Genomic DNA, 16,518 nt, shown 5'->3' with positions numbered 1-16,518 from the left:
CAACATTTTTTAAGCTTTTAGTTAAACTTATAATTTTACAATTTGCAAAATGGTTAGCTGAAAAACATTAGTCGAAATAGAATAATTGATTTTTAAAATCACCATGAAACTTTTGACCTAGCCTGTATATCTACAAGAGATCAAGTTGCTTTTATATTACATCACTAGGTGGCAGTAGATATAAATGAAATGTATTTAATACATATATATATACATATATATATACATATATATATACATATATATATACATATATATATACATATACATATATATATATATATATAATATATATATATATATATATAAAAGAGAAAAAAAAAAGAAAAAATCGGAAAAAGAAAAAAAAGTTAACGAAATATAGTTATTTAAAAACTTATCAGTTATCAATTACCCAACATAACTGTTCGAAGATTCTAAGAAAAGTGATAATACCAAAATCCATTCAAAAGCGATATATATTAAACAGATAGTCTGTAGAGAATTTATATGGCAGTGATATGTATTATAAAGAATTCAAAATTTAATAATCATATTACGAATATTTGTTTTTATTTGTAGAAAATAGGAAGCAATAGATGTAGTCACTTGTCATCTTTGAAACGAATCGCAAGGATCATCTTTGAAATGATTGAAAGAAATTTGCAAAGATCGATATGATTAATCAGAGTTTTCATCACATACACGTTATATGCAATATATATATATATACATATATATACATATATATATATATATATGATAGCGTATACATAGTAGAAACTAAATATAGATTGACACTGTGGCACTAATTTGTTGAATGAAACGATAAGTGTGTTGGTGCTTGGGGGACTGAACGCTATTGTGGGGTAGATCTGCAGGGTACACCAGAAATCTCTACGCTCTTCATACGTGAACTTATCCTGTGTGAAACTCAAGTAACGCGACGTGTACGTACGTTACATATTGTAATTTTCTGGGTTTCTTTTCATTTCTTTTCTTTTTCTTCTTTTGTTCTTTTTTTTTTTTTTTTGTATCTTTCTTCGCGCACCAACGAATATATAAATTGCGCGCTTCCATTTTTTTCAAGTTCGATCACGTAATTATCATTATATTACGTATTGTTTTATCTTCACGACATCATGATAAAATAAATAGTATAATCTATAGGATAGCTTATTCCTTGTACTATTTAAATACGAGTGATCAAAGTATTTTGGTCAGAAGCGCGCTTACGATATTAACTCAACGATGGATGGATAATATGGATTGTAATATTACGATAACGATAGAAGAATAGATTCTATAGATTTTCAATTTGAAGTGTTAAGATGATTGATCGTGCAATTTAAATTATTAGCAATTGTAATAGTTTGTTAAGGGAGTCGGCTAAGGCGGATAAGGTGGGGGAAGTATAAGCTTGACTACATCCGTAGTTTATTACGTATAATGAAAAAGTTCAAAAAATCAATATATGATCAATAGCTATTAATTTTAAAAATTACAAGAGTAAATCTCTTGTAAGTATTATTTGTTTAGAAAATTGTATAAGAGTAGAGAATGAAGAGAATATACTAATGGCTTTTGATCGTATTAATTTCGATTTTGTAGAGGATAACATTTTCATTCTTTAAAGATCTAACGCGATTAAACTATATCTAAATGATCTACCGTTAGAATATTTTTTTAGGGTAATGTTTCTTTCGCCAATCGTTCGCCTAAAATAGGACAAGGTTGGTTGATGGGAACAACGTTGATCAAACGTTGTGATTCCCGGAAGTGGCTCGTTGTCTGTCATCCATCATCATCAAGACCCTTGTACAGATGCGTCTCACGTGACGACGATGACCGCTGAATATTTAAGACCTCGAAACGCGAGACCAAATTGTCTTTCACCAGATCGTTTACCGTATAATAATCCCTTCAATTTTTCACTCGAGCAACAATGGGCAAAGTACGAAGGGCGCGGTATATCGATCGTGAACGCGCAAATTCAATCATTAAAACGATTTAAGTGTCCCTTTAAGTTCCCCCTTCTTCTTTCTTTTTAATATCAAATCAAATTCGCAGATTCGTAGACGTGTAAATATGATGAGGTGAATAGCGTTGTTTGTAAACGCTCGCTGGATAAACAATAATGCCTTCGACCGGTAAGGCTGGACGGTCTAAGGTAGACAGGTCCACCAGCCCTCTTTCAAGGAACCCGGTGAATCCAGTGAACCAGGTTAATCCAGTGAATCCTGTGCAGGAACTGAAAGCCCTCTTTTCCGAACCACCTGTGAGAGTTCCGAACGGTGGTAAGGAACAAGATTTCCGATTCGAAGCTATTGAATGTCTACAATCGTCCTCGGCTGTGAAGGAAACAAAAGATTTACCTGATCGAGGATCATGGAGCAGCAAGGTGATTTACTACAGTGTACATCGGATCATCAAGTTCTGATTAGTGAACGAAGATATTTCTTACGTTAAAAATGACGAGCTCTGTGCGTACATCACTCTTAATTTCTTTTCTTGTCCTCCAAGGTGGAATTCATTTTATCGGTTGTGGGTCTTGCCATCGGTTTAGGAAATGTATGGCGATTTCCTTATCTTTGTTACAAAAATGGTGGTGGTGCCTTTATGGTTCCTTATTTCATTGCTTTGGCACTCGCCGGTATACCCATGTTTCTAATGGAACTATCCTTGGGACAAATGATGACCATAGGTGGCCTTGGTGTCTTTAAAATAGCTCCGATTTTTAAAGGTCAAAATAACTCATTTTCATAATTGTTCAATTTTCCTGTTAGCCTTTTAAATAGATCGAAATATAATTATATATTTGCTAACGTAATTCTAGATCTATTATTATTAAATTCATTTTACGATCTTATTAAAATAATGTATATAAAATGTAGGTATTGGATATGCTAGCTGCGTGCTCTCCTGCTGGACAAATATTTATTACATTATTATACTGGCATGGGCACTATTCTATTTGTTAGTTTCTCTACAATCAGGTAAATATGTGTATATATATATAATATGCTTATAAAATTGTTCTTTGCGATATGATCATTAATTAAAATATTCTTTGAAAGATGTTCCATGGAGAAATTGCGGCAATTCATGGAATACAAACTATTGCATCACCCCCATAGATCGTCTTAAAGCGATTTGCTGGCCAGACGAAAAGGACACGATATGCGCTACTTCGATCGGAAACTTCAGTCATACACTTCTCAATGATCCAGTAAAAGAATTTTGGGAGTAAGTAAATTAATTTAATTCTTTTAATTAATTTATAAGAATTTTTCTTTATACCATATTATAATATCTAATATTTTTTTTCCCCATAAAAGGAGGCGCACTCTTCAAATTTCTTCTGGCGTTGATAATGTGGGTGGAATTAGATGGGAATTAGCAGGTACTTTGGCTATAGTATGGATCATGTGTTATTTTTGTATTTGGAAAGGAGTAAAATGGACGGGAAAAGTAAGATTATGTGAGATTAATTAAAAATAATCGTTTAAAAAATAATAATATTATTCATTACTGTACGTACTTACAGGTTGTCTATTTCACGTCCTTGTTTCCATACGCATTGCTGACAGTTTTATTGATAAGAGGCTTAACACTGCCAGGTGCGACAGAAGGCCTAAAATATTATTTTACACCAAATCTTAGTAAACTTGGCGATCCAGAGGTATACTGAAAAGAATTCTTTTGGATTTATTACAGTATTATAATTCTAAATAATTTTAATTTTATTTTTCAATATATAATTAGGTATGGATAGATGCAGTGACGCAAATATTCTTCTCTTACGCATTAGGACTGGGTGCTCTTGTTGCGCTCGGAAGTTACAACAAATATAATAATAATGTTTATAAGTACGTGTGTATACGTATATATGATCTTTTATTTTACAATTAATTATATAATATTATTAAATTGTTATCATATTAATAATTAACGTGTTCTTTGATTGCAGAGATTCTCTCATAGTATGTACAGTAAATACATGTACAAGTATACTCAGTGGTGTAGTCATATTTTCTGTAGTGGGTTTTATGGCACACGAACAACAAAAACCAGTTGCGGACGTTGCTGCTTCCGGTAATTTTGTTTAAATTTATTCAATTAATTTCTAATACAAATTTGATTTCACTTTTGATTTTTTTATATTAGGTCCAGGTTTAGCTTTCTTAGTTTATCCTTCGGCAGTACTTCAATTGCCGGGAGCATCGATCTGGTCGTGTTTATTTTTCATTATGCTTTTATTGATTGGCTTAGATAGTCAGGTAATGAAAAATTTGTTATTAATATTTTATATATTTTCAAAGATATTATCTGAAAAATATTTTCCGACAGTTTTGTACCGTCGAAGGCTTTATAACTGCTGCTGTGGACGAATGGCCTAAACTTTTAAGAAAACGCAAGGAAATATTTATCGCTTTCGTCTGTTTTATCTCATATCTCATTGGTCTATTATGCATAACCGAAGTAAGCATTAGAGTGTAGAAAGAAAAAGAGAAACAAGAAAAAATAAAAATAATAGAAAATGCAATGTAACATGAATTTCACTTTGAACATACATTTTATTTGTCAATGTTGATATTAGGGAGGAATGTATGTGTTTCAACTTTTGGATTCCTACGCGGTGAGTGGATTTTGTCTTCTATTTTTGATATTTTTCGAATGCATCGCTGTATCGTGGGCGTTCGGAATTAATCGATTTTACGATGGTATACGAGATATGATCGGTTACTACCCCTGTTATTGGTGGAAGATATGTTGGTTATTCACAACACCAGCGGTTTGTGTGGTATGATTTGTGGTATATTTATTACAACTAATAATTCTTTTATATAACTTTGGGCTAAGATTTAATGTCAATAATTTATCTTTAAATAGGGAGTCTTCATTTTTAATATTATCGAATTTGTTCCTGTTAAATATCTTACATACGAATATCCATGGTGGAGTCATCTTTTGGGGTGCTTGTGTGGCTTATCTTCTATGATGTGTATTCCCTCTTATATGATTTATATTTGGTGTGTTACACCTGGAACTACCTCAGAGGTATGTTATCGATACCTCATCAACATATTGTCAACACAATATGATAACGGCACATAAATTTGATTTGTTTTATAGAAATTTCGAAAGTTGATAAAAATAGAGGACGATATTGCAACATTACGAATGAAATTAAATGCTACGAAAACTGCTGCCATTAGTTCTGGATATGAATTATAAGTTTTTAACAATATTATCATTATTACGATATTTTTTTTTTTTTATATATATATTTTAAGTATAGTTGTAGATGAACTTGTTTATGTTAATATGAACAATAATTATGTCATATGAACATGGATTAAAATGAAATATTAATGAGAAATGAGAGAGATAAACAATATATACGAAATAATGTAATTATTGATGGTAACAGTATTTATCAGATTAAGATTAGAATTAAATATAGTTTATTACATCACAAATTATGGATATATTCACGTAACATGCATTATTCATAATATAGCACATATTAAAAAGTAAATTTTCTTATATTTGACACAAGAAATATTGTATTTTAAAAAATAAATTTCATTGACTATATCATAATGAATGTGTGATAGAATTTTGATCTTCTAAATATAATTTTATGTAAAATATGTAAAAATTATTAAACTATTTAGCCTCATTTTTCTTTATTTTGCATCTCTTTAATACGATCGATTAATTGTTCTTTCCATTCTTCTTCAGAAATGGTATTTGCCCATTCTGGAATTGCTGTGGACGGTAATGTGAAAGTTGCCATCATTGATTTTACTTGATTAATTTTATCTGTATCCATATCTATATTAGATCTATTAGATGGAGATGACCATACTTCTATTGTTTCGCTAAGGCATGTCTAGAATGTTTATAGATAAATTGATTAGGCAATTAAGTAATAATTTCTAAATATAAATATTTTTACCTGCTGTGAATCGTTTAATGATACAGGTACTGCATGATTTGTTTCTCCAGTCTGAGATATCCATTCGTCATCCTAAAAATACTCATTATGAATATAAAAATGATAATAAAATCAATTGAGTATATATATTAATATAATTATTATTTATATTTCAAAATATAATATTACAAACTTCATCATCCTCTAATATAAGATCGCTATCAGTAGGTAATTGAGATAATGGCATATATCCTGCCATTCCAACATCTTCATCTTCGCTGTCAGAATCTGTTGCCATCCTTGTATCAATGATCAAATTAGGTACATTTAAATTTTCTTCTATTGGTTCTTGAGTAGGTTCAGGAGACATTGTGCGTTAAGATATATCGCATTTTCTATGAATGCATATTTTTAATACGTTCTTTTGTATCCTATTCGCAACGACAATTTAAAAAATCCTCACTGTTATTCTTTTTGACGATATTCCTAACCCTATTTTTTTCCTAAAAACAAATTTTACATTTTTAAATATAAGTTTATTATTTATACGTTTTCACAAGATATAAAGGGATTTAATTTATATTAATTTAAAGAAATATATATCGAATTAAATGTGCCGGAAATTAGAATTTTGTAAATACCCATAATATTTGACACATCACAGCTGATTCTAGAAATATTTGACGGTAAAACATCAAACTACATATGGCAAAAGGGCGCCATCTTTCAATAAACGCGCGAAAATACAAATTCGAAAAATATAAGACGCAATCAACAGTGAAAGTAAATTATCAGAGGAAAAAAAAATAAAAAATATTTAATCTCTGGAATACTACCACAAAACAACTATAGTAAGTATCTTGTATGTATAAAATGTAATGAAAAACTGAAGTATAAATCAATATTATAAATAATTTAAAATTGACAACAGTTTAACATTACCATTTATTGTTAGGAACATATAATTTATGTATATAAAAGAAATAAAATATATATATATATGTATATAAAATAAAATATATAATAAAATATATATTCGTATTTATAAATACGAATTATAAAGAAGACGCAGATAATTGTAGAAAATTATAGAAGTAAAGTAGTAAAAAATATTTCGCTATATCATACTTGGATTACATTATCGGAATGTTGATTAAAACATCTAAAATTGTGATTACTAATCGCGAATGTCATTTCGTCCTCTAATTTTATTTCGTTATAAAGTTATTCGTTCATCGAAGATTCATAGAGGCAGAATATAATTTTGAGGACGTGTGGTAAGTGGGGATAACTAATCGCTGAACTTGCGTTTACAACGAGACTCGAGTGTCTGTCGTAATTAATTAAGCTAATGACTGAGGCTCCGAGTTTTATCGTACATCACAGACAAGAAATCATGTAGGATGAATGGCGCCCCGCCATTAAGCCGACTGCAGTAGTAATCCAGTGCAACGTCGAGTGGTATCGCACAAGTAGACATGTCACTTGTTGAATCCTACATTCTTTTAGCGACCGCCTTCGTATCAGGTAAAGAGTGTGAAACACACGACATAATTAGATTTTTTAACATATTGAGACATACTTTATGCGCGTTCGTAATATCAAAGATTAGGATATATAATTGGTCGAAAGTTTATCATTAATATTTTCTCATGATTTACAGCGTACGCGCATCCGCAAAACACGTTATTAAACGACGTGGAAACGGTCATCAAGTCGGTTTTTAAGGCAGCACGAGAACCAGCAACGTTTAATTTGTATACCAGGTATAATAATATGATATATTATTATTTTTATACCTTACGATAAATTCGAGGTAAAAAAGAAAAAACGAAGTATAAAATTAATATCGATTATTATTTCACATACACACACACACACACACAGACAGACAGACACACATATTAGTGGTTATTATATCGCGCTTATATTAATACCCGTAAAATTTAATAATATAATGAATGAAAAAATGATATTTGCGTTATACCTTGCATATTACTCGATCAGGAACTATAAAAAGTCGCGAGGTCGAAGCTTCGCGCGTTTGCCCTTTCTTGTCGTGGATCGATCGATAGGAGAAATTTTTCGCCGGTACGGAGCCAATGTTATGCGTTGCTATAAACGAAGCATTAATTTTTTAAATGATACGTACAATCAGAAAGCGTCCGCATTCTATTCTCAGCGCTGACGCTCGATTGGCTATCATCCATGCGTAAATATCTCAGACGCGCCTCCACTTCTTTTTCTTCTGCTTCTTCATCTTCATCTTCTTCTTTTTCTTCTTCTTCTTTTTCTTCCTCTTTTTCTTTTTTATCTCCTTTTTCTTTTTTCATTTCATCTCATGCCGATTGTCCCGATCGAAAAGGAGGATAAAACGAGGCGCCACTCGAATAATGAAAATAAATGTTCGACTGGCGTCTCGTTAATTTTCTTACTTAGAAAATAATTAAACTAGAAGTATGTGTATCATTTTTATATGATAATAAAAAAAAAAAAAAAAAAAAAAAAAAAAAAAAAAATCGTAACTTTTTTTACTCATGTAAATAATTTATATTTATATAGTTTCGATATATTATTTTTACATGAGAAAATGATCAATGATATAATGAATATAATTATGATAGATCCATATAGGAATTATTTAATCGTTCGTTAAAATGTAAATCTTAATGGTTAAATAATTATATAATTATATAATTATATAGGGAGAATCCTTTCGGCGAGGAACAATTATTCTTGAATAATACAGAAGTCCTTTATGCATCTCACTTTAATGAAAGTCGTCCAACGAAGTTTATCGTTCATGGATTTAGCGACACTGGTAATGAAGCATGGGTACGAGGACTCATAGACGGTAAGACATTATTAATAAGATAGAAGAAAAAAGAGAGAGAGAGAGAGAGAGAGAGACAGAGAGAGAGAGAGAGAGAGAGAAAGAGAATGAATGAAAGATGTTAAAGGATTTTCTAGAATATCACAACGTTGAAGAGAAGTTAGAGAAATTTCATGATAATCATGGTCAAATCGTTTCGGTAAACACGGAATCGGACGTCGCCAGGTTCAAGGGTCAACAAGATAACGCATTAATTGATCGTTTTACAACACTTTTGCTCTTTCGCGTGTAGTCATATTTCCAAGCTCACTTGACGTAATTTCGAGAAAAGAGAAACAAAAAGGAAAGAAAGAAAGCGGACTCCGATTTTTCTCTCATTTTTTTTTTCTTTTTCTTTTTTTTCTTTTTTTTCTTTTTAAGGAATATCAACGAAATGAAATTTAGAATGTAAAATAATAATCGAAAGGAAATAAATATTTTTTTAGCTTACTTGTTACACGAAGATGTGAACGTAATAGTCGTTGGTTGGGGTACATTGGCAGCAGATGTTTATACTGTGGCTGCTAACAATACACGCAAAGTAGGAGAATTCTTTGGAGATTTTCTCGAATTTCTTAACAGAGAATCGAATCTCGAATACAAGGACGTTCATATTAGCGGTCATAGTTTGGGTTCGCATGTAGCAGGTTTTGCTGGGGCTTATCTCGATGGTCGTATCGGCCGAATAACTGGTAAGATATGCGTATAAATTATTTATCGTGATTCCGATAAAAATTATCACGATGTCATAGGTCTGGATCCTGCTAGTCCTCTTTTTGAAACGATCTCAGGAATCGTTGATCCAGAATTTCGATTGGATCCTACGGATGCACAATTTGTCGACGTTATACATACTAGTGGACCAGCTTTTGGATTTTTAGCACCTTTAGGTCATGCTGATTTTTATCCCAATAATGGTAAATTCCCACAACCTGGATGTTCTTTCTTTCCAACGATCAGTTAGTATCTTGAATGGTTAAAAATATAAAAAGTCACTATGTCATTGAGACTTTACTTAAATTATTCATATATTGTATATACGTTTATATTTTCTTTTCTTTTCTTTTTATATTTTATTTTTAGCCTATTGCAGTCATTCTCGTGCACATCAGTTCATGACAGAGAGCATCGGTAGTACTGCAGGATTTAAGGCAAGAACCTGTGAGAGTTGGGAAAAATATAAGGAAGGTCGTTGCAATTACAATCCGATTGTCTTGATGGGAGAATACGCATCCACATCGTAAGACTTTGTTTATTTTATTTTTCCTTGAAATCTCCGAAAGTCTAAACATTAAATGTTCCTTTTATGTCAGATTACGAGGCAAATTCTATTTGTCTACCAACAATGAACCACCATTCGCAATAGAATGAGAAAGGACACGGATATCGAATTTGAAAAAGAAAGCAATAACGATCGTGTATATATATGCGATTAAATAATCAGTACTAGTCATTTGTAAGTTACTTTATTTATGTAGACTTACGTGTTTGCTTACGCGTTATGTACGCATGCATGTACCTCAATTTTCATTCGGATCTCCAAAACGTTTCATAGCGTTTGATTGAAGCCGAAAAAAAAATTAAAAAAAGAAAGAAAAAAAGAAAATAATAATAATAAAAACGATCCAAAATAAAAAATATCTATATCTCTACGTACATAAAGTACAAATTAAGATGATAATTATACGCAATAGATTCGAACATCTTTATTTTTTCTCTGTACTTTGCACGAGATAAATAAATGATCGTACGATTGGGTTTATTCTAATATTTCATAACCCTGTCATTTTTCTTTATGTCACGTGATTATAATCGATTCTTATTAAAGAATAAAATCAATTAATAATAAATTAAAAAGCAAAAGCATTGAGTTTATCAATATCTTTGAAACAAGGGAATGGAGTTGCTTTCTACCATGTATCGGTACTATCTTAAATTTTTCATTGTGTTCAATATAATAATTTTAATCTCCTGTAACAATGAAAATGATTTCATTCGAGATTACTTTGAGCATAGAAAAATTGCTAAAGTGGTCGGATTTTCTTGTTACAACGTGACGAGTGAGTGAAAATTGTTTTGAAAGTTATTTTCATTCTTTATCATTATTATTTTTTCTTCGAAACAGATAATATCAAATTGTTGAAATCGTTCAACGATATAAATACTTTCATTGCAATATTAAAGAACGAATACTTGACAAAATCCGATGATATTTTAACGAGATTTTTGTATACCAATAATCATTATTTAGGTATTTTTTTGGATTTAAGATGCGAAAATCAAAATGTTAGCAGGCTTATCTCAAAAGTAAGCTAATTTGAGATTACATCGTTCGTTAAATAAAATTATCTACGTTTTCAATTCATATTACAAGATATTTATTAACATTCATTTAGGCATCAAAACATCATATGTATGACGAAGCACACAAGTGGTTGATCATAGGTCATAATTTAAAAGAAAGTTTGAAGATCATAGATGATAGTAATTTCAATATCGCTACTGATGTAATTATAGCCGAACCATCGACTAATGGTTTCGTTTTATACGATGTTTATAATTTATCTAAAGATCATGGTGGATCATTGAAAACGATATTATTTGGTACTTGGCACAAAGAAACTGGTTTGTATGTTACATTGATCAAACAAAAATTTAATAGAAGAGCAAATCTGCAAGGAATGAAACTAAATGTTGGTGTGCTCGTGAGTGCATTGAATTTTATAAAATATTCTTTCGCAGATATAAATCGTAAGTTATCTAAAAATATTTCTTCGCAGTTTGATCACAAATTATCAAATATATCGATCGAGAAATATTTATTGGATTACAATAACAAATCGAAAGACAGTCATTCGAAATTTATGTATGCGATTTTGATTAATATAGCAGAGCTTTATAATTTCACGTAAATATATTACATAGATTCTTGTTTATATTTCGATATAGATATTTTTTGTTTTTTCAAATATATGACTTTGTTTTATCTTAGAATGAATATTACGAAAATAGATCCATGGGAGAAACGTGGCGGTAAGCGTGGTCCAATGTTCACAGCATTCAAAGAAGGTATAATCGATATTTATATAAATCCAACCATGATGATTACTGAGAAATTAAATTATGGTGACATCATTGCTCCAGTTTGGCCAGTACGGTATATAATTTGTACACATATTTACAATGTATAGATAATTATTCTTATATATATATTCTTTTTTTTAATAATTCTTTTCTACCATAGAACATGTTTTTTATTTCGCACAATTTCATCGACAAATTTACGATTTACGCAATTCATACGACCATTGTCTATCCATGTATGGTACGCAATGTTAATAATAATAGCTCTTACAGCTTTTATTTTATTGACCGTCTTAAGAAAGGAAGGTTTTCATGATTTCATTGGACTCTGTGGGATCTCAATACTTTCTTCCGTCGGAGCTATATCGCAGCAAGGTTCGATGATTCAATGAAAATTTATGTATATTACATTAATATTGAAAATACATGAATTCTTTTTTTTTCTTTTTTAATACCAGCTTCAGCTGTGGTACCTTACGGAATTGGAGGTCGTATCGCATTTTTACACATAATGTTCTTCAGTTTGTTAATCTTCAATTATTACTCAGCTAGCATGGTGTCGAATCGTTTAAGAAATATAGAAAATAAAATGAATGATTCATTGATTAGTTTAGCCGATAGTAATTTTAAGATCGCAATAGAACCTACTGAGTATATTAATTCGTTATTACAGGTAAATGATTTCACAATTAGTTATTATAAATATTCTTGTAAATAAAAAGTGGGACAAAAATTTCTAAGCTTGTAGTTTAGCGATTTGAAAAGAAAAAAAAAAAAAAAAGAAAAGAAAATGAAAAAAAAATATTAACCCAATAAACCTCGTACAAGAGTAATTGATTTTTAAAAGCATTTAAAAACTTTTGGCCTATCCAATTTTATTAATACTTTTTATGTACGTATATATTATAGGAACCATACATAGACGTAAAATATTTTTATGAAAATCGTTGGCTAAAGCTTCCTCAATCAATGAGATACTTGCCAATAGAGAAAGGATTAAATTATGTTGCCAAGGGTGGTTTTGCTTATCACACGTTAACAGAATCAGCTTATCCGTATATAGAAAGAACTTTTGAAACTCGTATGATATGCGAATTAATGGAAGTTCATCTCTTTCGAACGACTTTAGGACTTTGGACGAGAAAAAATGGTCCCTTCACTGAAATGCTAAGAATTGGGTAAAGAAATTGTTTTCGAACTTTTCTTTTTAAGATAATTTTATCAGGATATAAGAAAGAAAAATTTTCTTCTTTCAGATTTACGAAAATGAATAATGTTGGTTTACGAGATCGTGAATTGAAACGTTGGTCTGCTAGAAAGCCTCGTTGTCCGGCAAGCATGCTTATAGCCGAAGCTATATCGATTCATGAAGCCGCCCCTATTTTGTTATTCCTTGTCGTTGGCATGGTTTTATCCTTGAGTGTATGTGCCATCGAAAATATCATTTTTTGGTTTTGGTCCAAAAGGTAGAGTAGTAACTATTTTCGATAAAAAAGAAAAAAAAAAAAAAAGGAAAAAGAATAAACCTAAGGAAAAAAAAGATTTCTTACATTTCTTACATATCTTACAAATTTACAGATCATTGATAATAAATATCAATAGAAGACACATGGATTGATATACAAGTAATAGAAATGTTTCTTAATTATTACCAATTATAGATCGACGTAGCTAGGGAAGTATTAAATATTTAGAAATATTAGAATTATTAATGATCTTCTAGTTCTATGAATGAATAAATAAATAAACGTTTTTTCTTTTTCTTTTTCTCTTTTTTTTTCTTCGTAAAATCTATGAATAGTTTACGAACCATATATAAATATATGCCCACAATTGAAAATACTCATAATGACATAGACGTTCGATCGTTTAACAATTGAATAAAAAAATAATTAGAAAAAGATGAGCATTAGAGTACTCATTTTGTTATATATCGTCGTATATTCTTACGCCGAGGACAATGATTTTATTAGTGATTATTTTAAGTTTAAAAATGTGAAGAATATCGTTGGATTTTCGTGCGGTGATGTTACGAGTGCGACTATTACAGAAAATCATCTTTTAAAACAAACAACGTTAATTATATTTAATATTAAATATTTAATTTTTCTCGACAGGCAATTTTAATCTTTTGAGAAGGCTAAATCATGCAGGATTATTCGCGATTATAAAAGATCCTTTTTCAAATCCAGATGTACGTTTGATATTGAATAGCAATCATTGGACAGTAGGTGTTTTCGTCGATTTACGTTGTCATAATCAAAATCTTAAATATATTTTTTCCGAAGTAAGATAAGTGTAATAAGTAAATAATTTAAACCTGTTCCATTTTGACAATTTAAATGTAAAATCAATTTTATTGATCAGAGTTCGGAGCATCGCATGTACGGCTATCTTTACAACTGGTTGATATTAGGATCAAATTTAAATCAAAGCGTATCGATTTTGAATGATACGGCTTATAGCATGGCCACCGACGTAGTTGTTGCTATACCTAATCAAAATGGTTACGAAATGTATGACGTATTTAATCATTGCAAATATCGGGGCGGTTTACTAAACGTCATTAAATATGGCACTTGGAATTCTAATGGAAATTTGAATATTTATTTGATGGAACCAAAATTGATTAGAAGGGGAGATTTGAATGGTTTGAGATTAAAAATAGCTGGTGTAGTGAGTGTTTTATATTTTTCTTTTATTTTATTTAATTTTTATGAATTATATTGTATATTATATTTTGTAGATTCAATATAGGCCTAAAAATATGAGATTAATTGATTACATGAAGGATATCAATACTAGATCTTTAGAAAGTATGCATAAATTCGTGTACTCCATGATATCACACACTGGAGAACTTTTTAATTTTAGGTAATTACGATTTTAGATTTATATTTAAATGTTATAAAATTGATCATATTTTTTTTTTTTTATGTATATATATATATATATATATATATATATATATATATATGTATAGCGTACACGCCGGAGAAATATATTACTGGGATCGAAATAGTATACACGGTCGAATGTTTGAACTTCTCAAAGACAATTACATCGACATTGCCAGCAATCCAAGAGTTATGGTGTCCGAAAGATTAGAATTTGCCAGTTTGATCGGTGCAGCTTGGCCAGTTCGGTTAGAAAAACATTTTTTTTTTTAATCAGATATCAGTCGATGTCTGATTTTAAATTGAATTATATTTTTTTCAGACCATGCTTTATGTTACTTTCTACTCCAACGAACAGAATCAAATTAGATTTATTTCTTAAACCATTTACAATAGGCATTTGGGACACTTATGCAGTTTTCATGATCATTTCTATGATCATAGTTGGATTAATATTGAAACGTGAAAAGGTAAAAAGTGAAGAGGGTTTCGGAGCTATCGTTTTAACTATTGGTATCATGAGTCAACAAGGTACACTTTAATTTTTCAAATATGAAGAAAAAAAGAAATTTCTAATAAATTGAATTAATTTCTTTATTAGGAGCGTATTTCTTTCCAAAAAATTTGGCCGGTCGTATAGCAGTGGTACAGATATTACTTTTCAGCTGGATGATGTATAATTATTATTCCTGTAGTATCGTATCAGCCCGTTTGAGCGAACCATTCGACAAAATAGAAGATTCCGTTGCGGTACTTGCCGACACGCATATGCGTATTGCGGCAGAAGCTGTACCATATTTAAATTATCTATTGAAAGTACTTACGAATAATTATAATATTTTTTTTTGTCCAACGATAAAAATAATACTCGTCAATATTTATTTGCCTTATAGAAATGGAATTGGGAATCAGATTATTTTAGGAAGAAACGTTGGGACCCGTTGCCCTTATCAAAAAGATATTTGCCTATAGAAGAAGGTATCAGACAAGTTGGTCAAGGTGTCCTTGCTTATCACACAGATCCCAACACAGCTTATCCTTACATCGAAAAGATGTTTGATTCGAATCAGATATGTCAGCTGACGGAAATTCATCTCTTCAAGGAATCAGTCATGGGAATGTATTCTAGTCACAATGCACAATTCTTAGAAATAGCGAGAGTAGGGTAGAGTATCTTTTGAATTCTATTGTTTCATTTACAATAGAGTTTACAATCCGAGTTCGGATATAATTTTAATATTTTATTTTTAAGTCTGATCAAAATGCAAAGTACAGGTTTGCGAAATCGACAAATTAAATATTGGTCCTCGAAAAAACCTCAATGTCAACAGGACGCTTTGTCCACAAGAAGTATTACTATTTACGAAACAGCTCCGGCCTTCATTCTAATTACGTTAGGTATCCTAATGTCAAGTGTTATTTGCTTGACAGAAAATATTTACTTCCATCGATTCACACAGTAAGTTATTTTTTTTTTTTTTTTAAATCTTACACATTTATCCATAAATTTTATTATTTTTATATCGAAATTACAGAAAATTCACACGGCAAAGAGAAAACTCTAATTTATCGAAACAGAATAGTAATCAAACGGGCAATACTAACGAACTACAATTAATTAGTATTTAATTTGATAAAATATTTGATTTTTCTATCACTTAAACAAATATAATTTGCACATTTGCTTCGATAATATTAAAAATATTATTCATAATATCTTGCTTGTTGTACTGATGAAGAAA

The 16,518-nt window shown here is 30.4% G+C and overlaps 4 protein-coding genes across 9 annotated transcripts; 3 read left to right on the top strand and 1 right to left on the bottom strand.

Annotated features, from left to right (window-relative positions):
* Positions 1–787: 787 nt before the first annotated feature.
* On the top strand, positions 788–5,397 carry LOC124421641 (sodium- and chloride-dependent GABA transporter 1-like). Of its 4 annotated transcripts, XM_046957064.1 has the most exons (15): positions 828–929; positions 1,670–1,712; positions 2,050–2,380; positions 2,503–2,722; positions 2,874–2,975; positions 3,057–3,225; positions 3,318–3,450; positions 3,527–3,661; positions 3,745–3,848; positions 3,950–4,074; positions 4,147–4,259; positions 4,330–4,461; positions 4,580–4,783; positions 4,873–5,040; positions 5,116–5,397. In XM_046957064.1, exons 3-15 carry the CDS (start codon positions 2,117–2,119, stop codon positions 5,215–5,217), a joined length of 1,971 nt encoding a protein of 656 aa, XP_046813020.1. In that variant the 5' UTR covers positions 828–929; positions 1,670–1,712; positions 2,050–2,116; the 3' UTR covers positions 5,218–5,397. The 4 variants fall into 4 exon arrangements, with proteins under 4 accessions (XP_046813016.1, XP_046813018.1, XP_046813017.1 ...); XM_046957060.1 differs by lacking the exon at positions 1,670–1,712 and having other exon boundaries at positions 788–929; XM_046957062.1 differs by lacking the exon at positions 1,670–1,712 and having other exon boundaries at positions 806–933.
* Positions 5,398–5,430: 33 nt separating this feature from the next.
* LOC124421648 (male-enhanced antigen 1) lies at positions 5,431–8,171 on the bottom strand. Of its 2 annotated transcripts, none has more exons than XM_046957076.1 (4): positions 7,911–8,171; positions 6,117–6,426; positions 5,945–6,016; positions 5,431–5,878 (listed from the first exon to the last, which is right to left on the bottom strand). In XM_046957076.1, the coding sequence occupies exons 2-4, from the start codon at positions 6,291–6,293 to the stop codon at positions 5,663–5,665; spliced, it is 465 nt and encodes a 154-aa protein (XP_046813032.1). In that variant the 5' UTR covers positions 6,294–6,426; positions 7,911–8,171; the 3' UTR covers positions 5,431–5,662. The 2 variants fall into 2 exon arrangements, with proteins under 2 accessions (XP_046813032.1, XP_046813031.1); XM_046957075.1 differs by lacking the exon at positions 7,911–8,171 and adding an exon at positions 6,565–6,666.
* Positions 7,110–10,553, top strand: LOC124421645 (pancreatic triacylglycerol lipase-like). Of its 2 annotated transcripts, none has more exons than XM_046957070.1 (7): positions 7,110–7,450; positions 7,587–7,689; positions 8,629–8,777; positions 9,242–9,487; positions 9,548–9,712; positions 9,879–10,035; positions 10,109–10,553. In XM_046957070.1, exons 1-7 carry the CDS (start codon positions 7,402–7,404, stop codon positions 10,164–10,166), a joined length of 927 nt encoding a protein of 308 aa, XP_046813026.1. In that variant the 5' UTR covers positions 7,110–7,401; the 3' UTR covers positions 10,167–10,553. The 2 variants fall into 2 exon arrangements, with proteins under 2 accessions (XP_046813026.1, XP_046813025.1); XM_046957069.1 differs by having other exon boundaries at positions 7,125–7,450; positions 9,548–9,754.
* LOC124432876 lies at positions 10,537–16,514 on the top strand. Its single transcript, XM_046982157.1, has 15 exons — positions 10,537–10,552; positions 10,861–11,102; positions 11,192–11,500; positions 11,576–11,703; positions 11,788–11,952; positions 12,040–12,254; positions 12,338–12,552; positions 12,789–13,057; positions 13,136–13,345; positions 14,863–15,024; positions 15,099–15,307; positions 15,378–15,592; positions 15,670–15,941; positions 16,029–16,235; positions 16,312–16,514. Exons 1-15 carry the CDS (start codon positions 10,537–10,539, stop codon positions 16,403–16,405), a joined length of 2,928 nt encoding a protein of 975 aa, XP_046838113.1. The 3' UTR covers positions 16,406–16,514.
* Positions 16,515–16,518: the final 4 nt, after the last annotated feature.

This window comes from Vespa crabro, chromosome 2 (genome assembly GCF_910589235.1).
Source record: "Vespa crabro chromosome 2, iyVesCrab1.2, whole genome shotgun sequence".
Taxonomy (NCBI): Eukaryota; Metazoa; Arthropoda; class Insecta; order Hymenoptera; family Vespidae; genus Vespa; species Vespa crabro.
Note: the sequence above shows the minus strand (reverse complement) of the source record. Positions and strands in the feature narration are given on the sequence as shown.

Coding starts and splice junctions, on each gene's coding strand:
- LOC124421641 (XM_046957060.1), top strand. CDS start 2,117: ATGCCTTCGACCGGTAAGGCTGGACGGTCTAAGGTAGACAGGTCCACC. Junction 2,976..3,056: donor GTTAGTTTCTCTACAATCAG/GTAAATATGTGT, acceptor ATTCTTTGAAAG/ATGTTCCATGGAGAAATTGC. Junction 4,075..4,146: donor TGCGGACGTTGCTGCTTCCG/GTAATTTTGTTT, acceptor TTTTTATATTAG/GTCCAGGTTTAGCTTTCTTA.
- LOC124421648 (XM_046957076.1), bottom strand. CDS start 6,293: ATGTCTCCTGAACCTACTCAAGAACCAATAGAAGAAAATTTAAATGTA. Junction 6,017..6,116: donor TTATATTAGAGGATGATGAA/GTTTGTAATATT, acceptor GAGTATTTTTAG/GATGACGAATGGATATCTCA. Junction 5,879..5,944: donor CATTAAACGATTCACAGCAG/GTAAAAATATTT, acceptor TAAACATTCTAG/ACATGCCTTAGCGAAACAAT.
- LOC124421645 (XM_046957069.1), top strand. CDS start 7,402: ATGTCACTTGTTGAATCCTACATTCTTTTAGCGACCGCCTTCGTATCA. Junction 9,488..9,547: donor TCGTATCGGCCGAATAACTG/GTAAGATATGCG, acceptor ACGATGTCATAG/GTCTGGATCCTGCTAGTCCT. Junction 10,036..10,108: donor GGAGAATACGCATCCACATC/GTAAGACTTTGT, acceptor CTTTTATGTCAG/ATTACGAGGCAAATTCTATT.
- LOC124432876 (XM_046982157.1), top strand. Junction 13,346..14,862: donor TTTTGGTTTTGGTCCAAAAG/GTAGAGTAGTAA, acceptor ATATATGTATAG/CGTACACGCCGGAGAAATAT. Junction 15,593..15,669: donor ATTTAAATTATCTATTGAAA/GTACTTACGAAT, acceptor TTTGCCTTATAG/AAATGGAATTGGGAATCAGA.